Source organism: Cetorhinus maximus, chromosome 33 (genome assembly GCF_964194155.1).
Source record: "Cetorhinus maximus chromosome 33, sCetMax3.hap1.1, whole genome shotgun sequence".
Taxonomy (NCBI): domain Eukaryota; kingdom Metazoa; phylum Chordata; class Chondrichthyes; order Lamniformes; family Cetorhinidae; genus Cetorhinus; species Cetorhinus maximus.
The window spans coordinates 8,253,788-8,269,966 of NC_135911.1; the positions used below are offsets into that span (position 1 = coordinate 8,253,788).

A 16,179-nucleotide genomic window follows, 5' to 3' on the forward strand; every position below is an offset into this window, starting at 1 on the left:
ACTGTGCACAACCTCTCTCACTCTGTATTTTCTCACTCTCCCTGTCTTAGTCTCTGTTTCTTTTTCTCCCTGTTTCTCTCTCTCCCTTTCTCTGTCTCACTCTCTGACGATCTCACTCACTATCTACCTCTTTAGCTCTCTTTTTATTCCCGTCTTTCTCTCCCTCCCTCTGACATTCGATCTGAGCCCACCATCTTTTTGTCTGGTGGGCTATGTTACAATAAACCCTTCAGAGGCAGGGAGAGATAGAGGGAGAGAGAGAGAGAGAGAGCTGCACAGGGACTAAGAATGAGAGGGAGAGACAGAAAGAGAGAAAGGGGCAGAGAAGGAGAGAGGGAGTGAGGGGTGATGACAATGGGTGTAATTCTGTGCCTTGCTCGATCTGATTATCAGTCTGTCTCACATCCTGTTCTCTGTTCACAGCTTTGGGGTCACAATGACACAGTGGGGTCCGTCTCTGACCAGCATTAGAGGCCTTTCAGATTCTACTGAAGACAGAACATACTGGCAGCTTCTAAATGGATCGAAACCACTGGATCAGGGTAAGAATTAGCGTGAGAATGATAACATTGCACGCAGACTACTGCTAAATGCATAATTAATCCAGTAACATAATCCCTACACCACTGCACCCTGGATTATTAGTCTAGTAACATAACCCCTACACTACTGTACCCTGGATTATTAGTCTAGTAACATAACCCCTACACTACTGTACCCTGGATTATTAGTCTAGTAACATAACCCTTACACTACTGTACCCTGGATTATTCGTCCAGTAATATAACCCCGACACTATTGTACCCTGGATTATTCATCCAGGAATATAATCCCTACATTACTGTACCCTGGATTATTCATCCAGTAATATAACCCCAACACTACTGTGCCCTGGGTTATTAGCCCAGTAATATAACCCCAACACTACTGTACCCTGGGTTATTAGCCCAGTAATATAACCCCAATACTACTGGATCCTGGGTTATTAGCCCAGTAATATAACCCCTACACTACTGTACCCTGGGTTATTAGCCCAGTAATATAACCCCAACACTACTGGATCCTGGGTTATTAGCCCAGTAATATAACCCCTACACTACTGTACCCTGGGTTATTAGCCCAGTAATATAACCCCTACACTACTGTACCCTGGGTTATTAGCCCAGTAATATAACCCCTACACTACTGTACCCTGGGTTATTAGCCCAGTAATATAACTGCTACACTGTTGTACCCTGGATTATTAGCCCAGTAATATAATCCCTACACTATTGTACCCTGGATTATTAGCCCAGTAATATTATCCCTACACTACTGTACCCTGGATTATTAGCCCAGTAATATAATCCCTACACTACTGTAGCCTGGATTATTAGCCCAGTAGAACACAAGAAGTAGGAACAGGAGTAGGCCATTCAGCCCCTCAAGCCTGCTGTGTCATTGATAAGATCAGGGCTGATCTGGTTGTGGTCTCAACTCCACTTTCCTGCCTGTCCCCCATAACCCTCGACCCCTAGGTCAATCAAAAATCTCTCTAACTCAGCCGTGAATATATTCAATGACCTGGCCCCCACTGCTCTCTGGGGAAGGGAGTCCCACTCACGATCCACCCTCTGAGAGAAAAAAAATTCTCCTCATCTCCGTCTTAAAAGGGAGACAGACCCCTTATTTTTAAACTGTGCCTCCCTAGTTCTAGACTGCCCCTACGAGGGGGGGAAACACCCTCTCAGCATCCACCCCATCAAGCCCCACCTCAGGACCTTATATGTTTCACATGCTCATCTCTCATCCTCCTAAACTCCAATGAGTACAGGCCCAACCTGCTCAACGTCTCCTCATAAGGTGACCCCCTTCATCCCAGATGTTTGACCCACCGTCCTGTTGTTTCCTGCTTCCTGTCTCTCTCCTTCCTTGATCAGAGGTGTCACATGTGCGGTCTTCCAGTCCGCTGGGACTTTCCCGGAATCTGGGAATCTGGGAAGGTCACATCACTTCTTTTCGGACTCAAGGCTTCAGGTCCAGGGGACTTGTCACCCTTTAGTTCTAAGACCTTTCCCAGAACCTTCTCACCTCATGATTGCCATTGTTTTAAGTTCCTCCGTCCCTTTTACCTTGTGATTTTCAAGTATTCTTTTTTATATCTTCTACAGTGAAGACAGACAATGCTTCTGCCATTTCCTTGTTTTCCATCATTAATTCCCCAGTCTCGCCCTCTAAGTGGCCAACGCTCACTTTAGCTACTCTCTTCCTTTTTAAATACTTGTAGAAACTCCTACTACGTGCTTTTATATTTCTAGCCAGCTTTCTCTCTAAATTCTCCCTCATTTTTTTCTAGTCATCCTTTGCTGTTTTTTAAAATCTGTCCAACCTTCTGACCTACCATTAATCCTCACAATATCACAGCCTTTTTCTTTCAATTTGACACTCTCCTTAACTTCCTTAGTTGGCCACAGGTGGTGCATCCTTCTCATAGAATCCTTCTTTTTCACAGGAATATACCTAGGCCGACAGTTCTGAAATATCTCCTTGAATGTCTTCCTCTGTTCCTCTACTGTCCTACCTTTTAACTTATTTTCCCAGTTCACTTTAGCCAACTCTGCCCTCGTTCCCTTGTAATTGGCTTACTTTAAGTGTAAGACACTAGGCACAGACCCACACTTCTCACCATCAAACTGAATGTAACATTCTATCATGTTATGATCGCTGTTGCCTGGACTAATAATCCACCCTCCCACCCAATAACTCTCTCTCTCTTTCTTTCAATCTTGACATCATTCTATTTCCCCCCTCCTTTCTTTTCTTGACATTCAGCATTTAGAGATATCCTTCTGATTACGTTTCCTGTTTCTCTTGACAGGCATTGGTGATTACAGACCAGTCAATGGGGAACGTATCTTTGCAAAGCTCAGTCACTACTGATGTGAATCCGGATGGTCGGTGATGGTGTCGGGATGGGAAAATGAGGGGAAGGGAGGGCTGCCGGAGGAAGCCTCTCCCCAGCCCGTTGGCATTCACCGTTCCAATCGGCCTCCTCTTTGGGCTGAAAGTCTTGGCCCCTGTTCGCTCTGCAGCTCCTCAAGCTTCAGCAATCCCAAAATTCTGCTGTCCAATATCCTAACTTGCACCACATCTCACTCACCTCAGCACCTCTGCTCGCCAAGCATCTCGGGTTCTCAGTCCAGCACAGCCTCCGTTACTAATTTGTCCTTTTCTCATCTTCAAGTCTCTCCATGTTCCTTCTCCCTCCCTATCTCCAACACCTCCAGCCGGCACAACCCTCCCTATCTCTGCGACCTCCTCCACTCCCAACAACCCTCCCTATCTCTGTAACCTCCTCCATTTCCAACAGCCCTCCCTATCTATGTAACCTCCTCCATTCCCAACAACCCTCCCTATCTCTGTAACCTCCTCCATTCCCAACAACCCTCCCTATCTCTGCGACCTCCTCCATTCCCAACAACCCTCCCTATTTCTGTAACCTCCTCCAGCCCCTACAACCCTCCCTATCTCTGTAACCTCCTCCAGCCCCTACAACCCTCCCTATCTCTGTAATCTCCTCCAGCCTCAACAATCCTCCCTATCTCTGTAACCTCCTCCAGCCCCTACAACCCTCCGAGATCTCTGCGCTCCTCCAATTCCGGCCTCTTGAGCATCCCCCTGTTCCCATCACTCCACCATTGGCGGCCGTGCCTTCAGCTGCCTAGGGGGCCCCTCAACCCTGGAATTCCCTCCCTAAACCTTTCCTCCTCTCCCTCTCCCTCTCTCTCTCTCTCTCTCTCCTTGACGACTTTGCCGAAAACCTACTTCTTTGGCCTGGCTAATTGGGGGGTGCAGGCCTAGCCACGATGTTCTGTCCATCGTGAGGTGTGTGGAGGGCTGGAAGAACCTCCCCATCAATGTTATATGTTGGTGTACATCCTTTCCATTGTTGCCTTGGTGATGGTCTCAATCCTTGTTCCTTTAACTAGTGAAGTTGCTAATTCTAAATGTGATGCATTGCCTCTCAATCTCCAGCTTCTGAAAAAGTATAGCTGCGTTCATGGATGCTGTCTGTTTTCTTTTGGGGTTTACCTCAACTAATTAAAGGTCTCTGTAGTTTATGGACTGGAGTGTCTTTTACTGTGGTATTTTAGCTAAACAGGCCATTGCCTTCAGTTATTCAGTGGTCCCCCTGCATCTCAGTATGGGAGCAGGAGGAGGCCTGGGGCCTACTCCTCCATTCAGTACGATTGTGACTGATCTTCTGCCCACCCTATCTCTCGATTCCCTGAGCGTCCAAATGTCTATCGCTCTCATGCTTGGATGGACTCTGCGACTGAGCACCCACAGCTCTCTGGGGTAGAGGATTTTAGAGAATTCCAAAGGTTCGCAGCCCTCTGAGCGAAGAGGTTTCTCCTCACCTCAGTCGAAAATGGCCAACCTCTTATCCTAAAACTGTGAACACCCCAGAACTCTGCGCTCCTCCAATTCTGGCCTTTCACCCATTCCCCCCCCGATTTCCATCGCTCCATCATTGGCGGGGCTGTGGGTGAGGGGGGGTTGGCGTGGGGGGCGATGGGTGGGGGAAGGGCCTCTCAGTGTCTACCCTGTCAAACCCGCTAAGTAGGGAGGTCATGTTGGAGTTGTATAGAACCTTGGTGAGGCCACAGCTGGAGTACTGTGCGCAGTTCTGGTCGCCACATTATAGGAAGGATGTGATTGCACCGGAGGTGGTGCAGAGGAGATTGACCAGGATGTTGCCTGGGATGAAACATTTAAGTTATGAAGAGAGGTTGGATAGTCTTGGGTTGTTTTCGTTGGAGCAGAGAAGTCTGAGGGGCGACCTGATTGAGGTGTACAAGATTATGAGGGGCATGGACAGGGTGGATAGGGAGCAGCTGTCCCCCTTAGTTGAAGGGTCAGTCACGAGGGGGCATAAGTTCAAGGTGAGGGGCAGGAGGTTTAGGGGGGACGTGAGGAAAATCTTTTTTACCCAGAGGGTGGTGACGGTCTGGAATGCGCTGCCTGGGAGGGTGGTGGAGGCGGGTTGCCTCACATCCTTTAAAAAGTACCTGGATGAGCACTTGGCACATCATAACATTCAAGGCTATGGGCCAAGTGCTGGTAAATGGGGTGAGGTAGGTAGGTCAGGTGTTTCTCACGTGTCGGTGCAGACTCAATGGGCCGAAGGGCCTCTTCTGCACTGAGAGATTCTGTGATTCTGTGAATTCTATACGTTCCAATGAGCTCACCTCCCACTCTTCTAAACTCCAGAGATGGTTGGCCCATTCTACACAATCCAAGTGGTGGCCCACCTTCCTGCTAAGTGGAGGCCCAACTCCTGTTATCCAGCGGTACACCTGCGTTGGGATAATTTTCCAAACCGACTGCCTCACCTACGACCATGGCTTCCTGCTCTTGAGGTCACCCCCATTGTAAACCCTCTGATGTAGCGGTTGTGTTTTAATGGCATTGCCCACCAGCTGAATTCAGGGGGTCTTCTGAGAACAAGTTGGCCGATGCCCTTCGTGGGGTGGGGGGTGGGGGGAGTATTTCTCCCTCGTTGGGGGAGGGGGCGCGGGCAGGAAGCTAGTCACCGCCCGGGGATGAGGGCCCGGAACGTGATCTTCACGTCGGCCGGTCCAATTCACGCCAGCTCAGCGCTGGCTGCGTGGCACGAGGAGGGGGCAGGGGGGCATGTTGTTAATTAAATTTTGAAAAAGATTTTTGCTTCATCTTTATTTGCTGTTGGAAACCTCATCCCGCCCGTGGATGAGATTTCCTAAAAAACAAAAAGTGCCCAGGCCGCTTGGCCTCTCCGCCTGGGCCGCCGACCACAAGGGCAGCGAGGAATTTATTCCCATTACCTTTTTAAGGGCCTTTTAATTGTCGGCGGGCGCGCTGTCAACCCTGGCGCGCGCCCGCCGACCGACATATCGCGCGATGATGTCGGGACGCCCGCCCGACGAGCAGGAAATTCTGGCCATCGTCACCGTGGCAACAAGGGGTAGTTGGTCTGGCGGCATCATCCCCGCCCCCTGATTTCAGCCCCAGTGGGTTTTAGGACGACGAGCTTTGTTTTGCTGACTGTCTCCTATTTTGCTACTTGTTTCATTTACCGCTCCGTCTTTGTCATTTAATCCCGCCTGCTTCCCGCCCTATGACCGATCTTCCCCGTAGTCCCTCCCTGTGTCGTTGCTTCTGTATTTGCATAAAGCAGCACCCCCCAAACTCACGGCCTCTACCATCTAGAAGGACAAGGGCAGCAGACACATGGGGAACACCACCACCTGGAAGTTCCCCTCCAAACCACTCACCACCCTGACTTGGAAATATATCGGCCGTTCCTTCACTGTCGCCGGGTCAAAATCCTGGAACTCCCTCCCTAACAGCGCTGTGGGTGTACCTACACCACATGGGGACTGCAGCGGTTCAAGAAGGTGGCTCACCACCACCTTCTCAAGGGGGCAGTTAGGGATGGGCAATAAATGTTGACCTAGCCAGCGACGCCCACATCCCTTGAACGAATTTAAAAAAAAAACCTGTTTCATTCCTAACGGAATTGACGTTACCATTCATCAGAAAGTGGAAAAAGTTAGCTGATGTAAAAGAGGGTAAACAAGTGCAGAGGCAAGGGAAGGGAGGGAAGGGGTGAAAGGACACAAGGGAATGCCTTTGATTAGGTGGAAGAAAAGAGAGATTAAATGGCAAAAGAGTGGATGGAGTAAGGAAAGAGTGGTCAGTATTGGGACTATTGTAGGAGCAAAAGAAGGGTCCAGATGTGTTGTGAATGGATATGGCCAAATTATCACCAACAGATGTAGTATGAAAGAATGGGAGCAATTGTAATGTTGTGAAATTGCTGAAGTCATTGTTGAGTCTTGAAGGCCGTAAAGTGTTTAATTTAAAAATGAGGTGCTCTTAATTGACCTTGTGTTGAGCTCCATTGGGAGACTGCAGCAGACCGAGGACAGAGAGGTCAGAGTGGGAGTGGGGCGGTGAATTCAAATGACCGGTGACCAGAAACTCAGGGTCACACTTGCAGCGTGAAGGGTGGTGCCCTGCAAAGTGGTCACCCAGTCTACGTTTGGTGTCCCTCATGCAGAGGGCACCACATTGCCGATAGTGCAGGAGGCTAAACTGAAAAGCAGTACCGGTGATTCGCCACTTCCCCTGGAAGGGGTTTTTGGGGCAGTGAGAAGGGAGGAGGTAAAGAGGTGTTACCCCTCCTGTATTTGCATGGGAAGGTGCCGTGGGATTGGTGGGGTGTTGAGAGGTGAACCAGGGTGTCGCGGAGGGAGCAGTCCCTCCAGAAGACCGATAAGGGAGGAGAGGGGAAGATGCGGTTGACAGTTTTATCTGTTAACAAAAACTAAAAGCGCATCAATATTCCCCCCACGAACCAACCCAGGAGACTCTACATTCCATCTCTTCAACCTTTTTGCTAGCTTCTACCTTCCAATCCTCGATTGGCGGAACCCAAATTGGGCATTAGTTTGTTATTGCTTAGCGAGTGTCACTTGACAGCACTGTTGATGACCCCTTCCAATACTTTACTGATGATCGAGAGTGGACTGATGGGGTGGTAATTGGCCGGGTTGGATTTGTCCTGCTTTTTGTGTACAGGACATACCTGGGTAATTTTCCACATAGCCGGGTAGATGCCAGTGCTGTAGCTGTACTGGAACAGCTTGGCTAGGGGTGCGGCAAGTTCTGGAGCACAAGTCTTCAGTACTATTGCCGGAATATTGTCAGGGCCCATAGTCTTTGCAGTATCCAGTGCCTTCAGCCGTTTCTTGATATCACGTGGAGTGAATTGGATTGGCTGAAGACTGGCATCTGTGATGCTGGGGACCTCTGGAGGAGGTGTTCAAAAATCATGAGGGGTTTGGATAGAGTCAATAAGGAGAAACTGTTTCCAGTGGCAGGAGGGTCGGTAACCAGAGGGACACAGATTGAAGAGAATCGGGAAAAGAACCAGAGGAGGAGATGAGGGGATTTTCTTTATCACACAGCGAGTTGTTGTGATCTGGAAGGCGCTGCCTGAAAGGGCGGTGGAAGCAGACTCCATAGGAACTTTCAAAAGGGGGGAATTGGATATATAAATTTGCAGGATTATGGGGGAAAGAGCAGGGGCAAAGTGGGGACTAATTGGATAGATCTTTCAAAGGGCCAGCACAGGCACGATGGGCCGAATGGCCTCCTCCTGTGATGTGTGATTTTCAGTTTGAAAATGAATATCTAAGAGAGGTCTGGTGCTGCCATCTCTGCAGAGACCGATAACTTATAAAAAAAGAAATTTGAAATTTTCTGAACAGATAACATGACAAGATTTCACATTTTAAGACTTTTACTGTAACAATCTAAAAGCACTAGTGATTAAACACTATTTTCTTAGGCAGCTTATACATTAAACGACAGAACAAGACTTTTCTCTTTTACTTTTAACACAATGGATAAACACATTTCCTCATTGTACATTGCACTCTCCTTCAATTCTTCCAGAATCAGTCCAAAATGATTCTTGGCCCTCCCCCCACCACCGCCCACAGCGTTTAATTCTGGTCCTTTCCTTTCCCCAACCAGGAAACATTTAACTCCAGAACTGTCTTTCACGGTGCGACTTTTGCTTGAGACTTCTCCCTATAGCTAAAGTTAGGTGAATCTTCCAGCCTTGCTTTAAGCCCTCACCAATTTGATCTTTACAATCTGACTGTGAGCTCCCACCTACATTCTTGCACGATGAACCATAGAGGCTTTTGGCCCTTCGGTTCTGTCTCTCTCTCTCTCTCTCCTGGATCCCGGCAGACCACCTGAGCCTTTGAGTTTTCATGGATACCTTAGAAATCCTTCCCTTCTCAAACCCCCATCTCCAGGGCAAGTTGAATCACAGGGGCCTTGTATCCAAGTGAAAATGCCAATGAGCTCTCTTATCTCTTGGAAGTAAATGAACAGCTTAGAGCATAACTGCTTTAAACCTGACATTCTCAATATCATCCTGGGACTTTGGCGACTAGCAGCCTAGACACTGTAAACACAGGTGCTATTGCCATTGTCTACAAGGGTGAACAACTTGCAACATATTTTCAGTAAACAATCCGGACTTCTAGTTAATCTTTAACAGCCATGTCAACAAGGCCTGATGTAACCAGAATTCAGAACAGGTCACATGACTTTCTGCATTTTAACCCAAGTTAAAGACACAGTCCCAGAACATAAACGATCTTACAATCATATTTGTAACCCTGGGCACCTACTTTCCGCACATTGTGCCACATAGATTTTCCGCTGGGATTGCAAAAGGTATTTCACCAAAACTAGGGACGTTTCTTCGTTGGATTCTCACTGGTGGAGCAAGAGCAACCTGCAATCTTATAGCACTACTGACAGAGTAAGAGATCTCAAGGCACTTAACAGGCGTAGTTGTCAAGGAGGCCGTGAAGAGGTTACAGAGTTAGGCAGAGTTTTAGGGGCTGGAGGAGATTACAGAGATAGGGAGGGTTGTAGGTGCTGGAGGAAGTTACAGAGATAGGGAGGGTTGTAGGGTCTGGAGGAGGTTACAGAGATAGGGAGGGCTGTAGGGGCTGGAGGAAGTTACAGAGATAGGGAAGGTTGTAGGCGCTGGAGGAGATTACAGAGATAGGGAGAGTTATAGGTGCTGGAGGAGGTTACAGAGATAGAGAGAATTGTAGAGGCTAGCGGAATTTACAGAGATAGGGAGGGTTGAAGCTGCTGGAGGAGATTACAGGGAGATCACGGAGACATCGAGGAGGGATTCAGCAGCTGAGGGAGCTGAGACTGGAGCAAAGCCGGGCGATGTTACGGAGGTGGGAATGGGTGGTCTCAGTGTTGGAATTGGTTATGAGGCTGGAACTCAACAAGGGCTGAAGTGTGTCACCCAAATGCCCAGGTAGTGATTTATTTTCCAATGAGACGTTCTCCAGCCCTCACGGATGTTTAACCACCTCAAAGCACACACACAATTCCGGGAGGATGTTGGAATTCAGTGGGGATGAAAGACAATCGACTCATTGCAAAGCTTTGTGTCAGGCACCTGTGAGGAATTGTTTCCAATCTCCAGACGTTGCTGTGTAACAACTTCAAAGGGAAATCAATCAAACTCTGTCTTAGTCCACAGCCCTCCTCACTCACACATTGTTCTAGTCCTGCATTGGTGCCAGCCCCTCATCACTCGCTCTGTTCCCAGGCACGTTACAGGGCGTTGTGCCTTCAGGGAGAGTGGGCCCATCACACAGGCTGGGATGAATTTCTCCTGAAGGTCACACAGGGTTGGAAGTGGTGAGAAAGTTGCTGAGCTCACATTAACAGGGGTGGGGAGTGGCTCAGCTGAGCTCCAGTCCTTGGTGTCGAGAGACTTTCTGAGTGGTCTCTCCCTCAACTCTGAGTCAGAAGGTCCTGGGTTCAAATCCCCACACCGAAGTCTCAGTCCGCAGTATCTAGACCAACATTCCCACGGCCTGTACTGAGGGAGCTGCGCACAGTATGGAGGTCAGTACTGAGGGAGTGCAGCACTGTCAGCGGGTCAGTGCAGAGTGGGTGCTGCACTGCAGAGGCTCAGTACTGAGGGAGTGCTGCACTGTCGGAGGGTCAGTACTGAGGGAGTGCTGCACTGTCTGATGGTCAGCACTGAGGGAGTGCTGCACTGTCAGAGGGTCAGTACTGAGGGAGTGCTGCACTGTCAGAGGGTCAGTACTGAGGGAGTGCTGCACTGTCGGAGGATCCGCACTGAGGGAGCGCTGCCCTGTCAGAGGGTCAGTACTGTGGAGTGCTGCACTGTCGGAGAATCAGTACCGAGTAAGTGCTGCACTGTCAGAAGGTCAGTACTGAGGGAATGCTGCACAGTCAGAGGGTCAGTACTGAGTAAGTGCTGCACTGTCAGAGGGTCAGTACTGAGTAAGTGCTGCACTGTCAGAGGGTCAGTACTGAGGGAGTGCTGCACTGTCGGAGGGTCAGTATGGAGGGAGTGCTGCACTGTCGGAGGGTCAGTACTGAGGGAGTGCTGCACTGTTGGAGGGTCAGTACTGAGGGAGTGCTGCACTGTCAGAGCGTCAGTACTGAGGTAGCGCTGCACGGTCGGAGGGTCGGTACTGAGGGAGTGCTGCACTGTCAGAGGGTCAGTACTGAGGGAGTGCTGTACTGTCAGAGGGTCGGTACTGAGGGAGCGCTGCACGGTCGGAGGGTCAGTGCTGAGGGAGCGCTGCACTGTCGGAGGTTCAGTACTGAGCGAATGCTGCACTGTCGGAGGGTCAGTACTGAGGGAGCGCTGCACTGTCAGAGGGTAAGTACTGAGGGAGTGCTGCACTGTCGGAGGGTCAGTACTGAGGCAGTGCTGCACTGTTATAGGGTCAATAGTGAGGGAGCGCTGCACTGTCAGAGTTAGGGAGGGTTTTAGGTGGAGGATGAGGTTACAGTGATGGCGCGATTTGAAGGGGCTGGAGGAGATTATAGAGGAAGGGAGGGTTGTAGGGGCTGGAGGAGGTTACAGAGATAGGGAGTGGTGTAGGGGCTGGAGGAGGTTACAGAGATAGGGAGGGTTGTAGGGGCTGGAGGAGTTTACAGAGATAGGGAGAACTGTACGGGCTGGAGGAGGTTACAGAGATAGGGAGGGTTGTAGGGGCTGGAAGAGGTTACAGAGATAGGGAGGGTTGTAGGGGCTGGAGGAGGTGACAGAGATAGGGAGGGTTGTAGGGGCTGGTGGAGGTTACAGAGATAGGGAGGGTTGTCGGACCTGGAGGAGGTTACAGAGATAGGGAGGTTTGTAGGGGCTGGAGGAGATTACAGAGAGATCACGGAGACATCGAGGAGGGATTCAGCAGCTGAGGGAGCTGAGACAGGAGCAAAGCCGGGCGATGTTACGGAGTTGGGAATGGGTGGTCTCAGTGTTAGAATTGGTTATGAGGCTGGAACTCAACAAGGGCTGAAATGTGTCACCCAAACCCCCAGGTAGTGATTTATTTTCCAATGAGACGTTCTCCAGCCCTCACGGACGTTTAACCACCTCAAAGCACACACACAATTCTGGGAGGATGTTGGAATTCAGTGGGGATGAAAGACAATCGACTCATTGCAAAGCTTTGTGTCAGGCACCTGTGAGGAATTGTTTCCAATCTCCAGACGTTGCTGTGTAACAACTTCAAAGGGAAATCAATCAAACTCTGTCTTAGTCCACAGCCCTCCTCACTCACACATTGTTCTAGTCCTGCATTGGTGCCAGCCCCTCATCACTCGCTCTGTTCCCAGGCACGTTACAGGGCGTTGTGCCTTCAGGGAGAGAGGGCCCATCACACAGGCTGGGATGAATTTCTCCTGAAGGTCACACAGGGTTGGAAGTGGTGAGAAAGTTGCTGAGCTCACATTAACAGGGGTGGGGAGTGGCTCAGCTGAGCTCCAGTCCTTGGTGTCGAGAGACTTTCTGAGTGGTCTCTCCCTCAACTCTGAGTCAGAAGGTCCTGGGTTCAAATCCCCACACCGAAGTCTCAGTCCGCAGTATCTAGACCAACATTCCCACGGCCTGTACTGAGGGAGCTGCGCACAGTATGGAGGTCAGTACTGAGGGAGTGCAGCACTGTCAGCGGGTCAGTGCAGAGTGGGTGCTGCACTGCAGAGGCTCAGCACTATGGCAGTGCTGCACTCTTGGAGGGTCAGTGCTCAGGGAGTGCTGTACTGTCAGAGGGTCAGTACTGAGGGAGTGCTGCACTGTCAGAGGGTCAGTACTGAGGGAGTGCTGTACTGTCAGAGGGTCAGTACTGAGGGAGCGCTGTACTGTCAGAGGGTCAGTACTGAGGGAGTGCTGCACTGTCGGAGGGTCAGTACTGAGGGAGTGCTGCACTGTCGGAGAATCAGTACCGAGTAAGTGCTGCACTGTCAGAGGGTCAGTACTGAGGGAATGCTGCACTGTCAGAGGGTCAGTACTGAGTAAGTGCTGCACTGTCAGAGGGTCAGTACTGAGTAAGTGCTGCACTGTCAGAGGGTCAGTACTGAGGGAGCGCTGCACTGTTGGAGAGTCAGTACTGAGGGAGTGCTGCACTGTCAGAGGGTCAGTACTGAGGGAGTGCTGCACTGTCAGAGGGTCAGTACTGAAGGAGTGCTGCACTGTCAGAGGGTCAGTACTGAGGGAGCGCTGCACTGTTGGAGAGTCAGTACTGAGGGAGTGCTGCACTGTTGGAGAGTTGGTACTGATGGTGAGCTGCAGTATCAGTGATAGGGAGGGTTGTAGATGCTGAAGGAAGTTATAGGGAATGGGGATGGTTTTAGCGGCTGGATGACATTACAGAGATAGGGAGGATTGTAGGGGCTGGAGGAGGTTACAGAGAAAGGGAGTGTTGTAGGGGCTGGAGGCGGTTACAGAGATAGGGAGGGTTGTAGGGGCTGGAGGAGGTTGCAGAGATAGGGAGGGTTGTAGGGGCTGGAGGAGGTTACAGAGAAAGGGAGTGTTGTAGGGGCTGGAGGCGGTTACCGAGATAGGGAGGGTTGTAGGGGCTGGAGGAGGTTGCAGAGATAGGGAGGGTTGTAGGGGCTGTAGGAGGTTACAGTGATTGGGAGGGTTGTAGGGGCTGGAGGAGGTTACAGAGATAGGGAGGGTTGTAGGGGCTGGAAGCGGTTACAGAGATAGGGAGGGATGTAGGGGCTGGAGGAGGTTACAGAGATAGGGAGGTGGAGGCTCTGAAGGAATTTGATAACAAGTAGGAGAATTTGAAAATTGGGGTTGACCCGTATCTGTCAGTGAGCACCGGGGGGGTGATTGGGGAACGGGACTCGGGGGGGTGATTGGGGAACGGGACTCGGGGTGTGTGATTGGGGAACGGGACTCGGGGGTGTGATTGGGGGACAGGACTCGGGGGGTGGGGTGATTGGGGAACGGGACTCGGTGGGGGGTGATTGGGGGACGGGACTCGGTGGGGATGATTGGGGAAGGGGACTCGGTGCGAGTTTGGATTCGGGGCAGCTGGTGTTTTGGATGAGCTGAGGTTTACGGAGGGTGGGATGTGGGAGAGCAGCCGGGAATGTGTTGGGATGGTCGAGTCGAGGAGGTCACGGAGACGCGGAGGAGGGATTCAGCAGCTGAGGGAGCTGAGACTGGAGCAAAGCCGGGCGATGTTACGGAGGTGGGAATGGGTGGTCTCAGTGTTGGAATTGGTTATGAGGCTGGAACTCAACAAGGGCTGAAATGTGTCACCCAAATGCCCAGGTAGTGATTTATTTTCCAATGTGACGTTCTCCAGCCCTCACGGACGTTTAACCACCTCAAAGCACACACACAATTCCGGGAGGATGTTGGAATTCAGTGGGGATGAAAGACAATCGACTCATTGCAAAGCTTTGTGTCAGGCACCTGTGAGGAATTGTTTCCAATCTCCAGACGTTGCTGTGTAACAACTTCAAAGGGAAATCAATCAAACTCTGTCTTAGTCCACAGCCCTCCTCACTCACACATTGTTCTAGTCCTGCATTGGTGCCAGCCCCTCATCACTCGCTCTGTTCCCAGGCACGTTACAGGGCGTTGTGCCTTCAGGGAGAGAGGGCCCATCACACAGGCTGGGATGAATTTCTCCTGAAGGTCACACAGGGTTGGAAATGGTGAGAAAGTTGCTGAGCTCACATTAACAGGGGTGGGGAGTGGCTCAGCTGAGCTCCAGTCCCTGGTTTCGAGAGACTTTCTGAGTGGTCTCTCCCTCCACTCTGAGTCAGAAGGTCCTGGGTCCAAATCCCCACACCGACGGCTCAGTCCGCAGTATCTAGACCAACATTCCCACGGCCTGTACTGAGGGAGCTGCGCACAATATGGAGGTCAGTACTGAGGGAGTGCTGCACTGTTGGAGGGTCAGTACTGAGGGAGTGCTGCACTGTCGGAGGGTCAGTACTGAGGGAGTGCTGCACTGTCGGACGGTCAGTACTGAGGGAGTGCTGCACTGTTGGACGGCCAGTTTTGAGGGAGCACTGCACTGTCAGGGGGTCAGTACTGAGGGAGTGCTGCACTGACATAGGGTCAGTACTGAGGTAGCGCTGCACTGTCGGAGGGTCAGTACTGAGGGAGTGCTGCACTGTCGGAGGGTCAGTACTGAATGAGTGCTGCACTGTCGCATGGTTACTGCTGAAGGAGGGCTGCACTGTCAGGGGCACCTTCTTTCTGGCATACGTTATACTGAGGCCCAGTCTGTCCTGCCAGCTGTATATAAATGATCCCACAATGCTGTTGGAAGTAGAGGAGGCGGAGAATTCTCCTCTGTTTCATGATGTTGGTATTGATCCCTGAACCAAACAACATTAAAAAAATTAGGTGCTCTGGTCATTACCACATTGTTTTTTGTGGGAGCTTGCTGTGCACAAATTGACTCCAAGGTCATAGAAACATAGAGACTAGGAGCAGGAGTAGGCCTTTCGGCCCTTCGAGCCTGCTCCGCCATTCATTATGATCATGGCTGATCATCCAACTCAATAGCCTGTTCCCGCTTTCTCCCCATACCCTTTGATCCCTTTCGCCCCAAGAGCTATATCTAACTCCTTCTTGAAAGCATACAATGTTTTGGCCTCAACTACTTTCTGTGGTAACGAATTCCACAGGCTCATCACTCTCTGGGTTAAGAAATTTCTCCTCATCTCAGTCCTAAATGGTCTACCCCGTATCCTCAGACTGTGACCCCTGGTTCTGGACTCCCCCACCATCGGGAACATCCTTCCTGCATCTACCCTGTCTAGTCCTGTTAGAATTTTATTGGCTTCTATGAGATCCCCCCTCATTCTTCTGAACTCCAGCGAATATTATCCCAATCGACTCAATCTCTCCTCATATGTCAGTCCCGCCATCCCAGGAATCAGTCGGGTAAACCTTCGCTGCACTCCCTCTATAGCAAGTACATCCTTCCTCAGATAAGGATGGGATGTCCTGATGCAGTGAAAGTTGTGGGAGGAATGAGAGTTTGTTCTGTCTGGCTTTCTCTCTCTCTATCTCCACCTCCCACCCTTTTTTCCTAATTTCTTATGTAACCCTCTCCTCTTCATTTAGTTAAGACACGGTTCTCTGCAGCCAGATTCAGAACCTAGCGTAGAATCATAGATTGATCCAGCATTGAAGGACAGTATTGAGAGGCAGAGAGCGAATGAGAGAGAGGGGTAGACAACTGGTGAGAGAAAGGGAGAGATTAAGGAGCTGAGGGATGGAGCAGCAGCGAGACAGAGAGC

General features: G+C 50.5%; 1 protein-coding gene across 2 annotated transcripts in view; it reads left to right on the top strand.

The window, feature by feature from the left end:
- Positions 1-16,179, top strand: part of LOC144671571 (cobalamin binding intrinsic factor-like) — a 54,651-nt gene that overhangs the window by 33,629 nt on the left and 4,843 nt on the right. The window contains exons 8-9 of one of the 2 annotated variants that reach the window (XM_078533530.1): positions 424-542; positions 2,858-2,938. In XM_078533530.1, the coding sequence (XP_078389656.1) occupies positions 424-542; positions 2,858-2,919 (181 nt within the window). In that variant the 3' untranslated portion in view covers positions 2,920-2,938. Of the gene's footprint in view, positions 1-423; positions 543-2,857; positions 4,101-16,179 lie in introns of those variants that run through there. The other variant, XM_078533529.1, reaches the window with a different exon arrangement.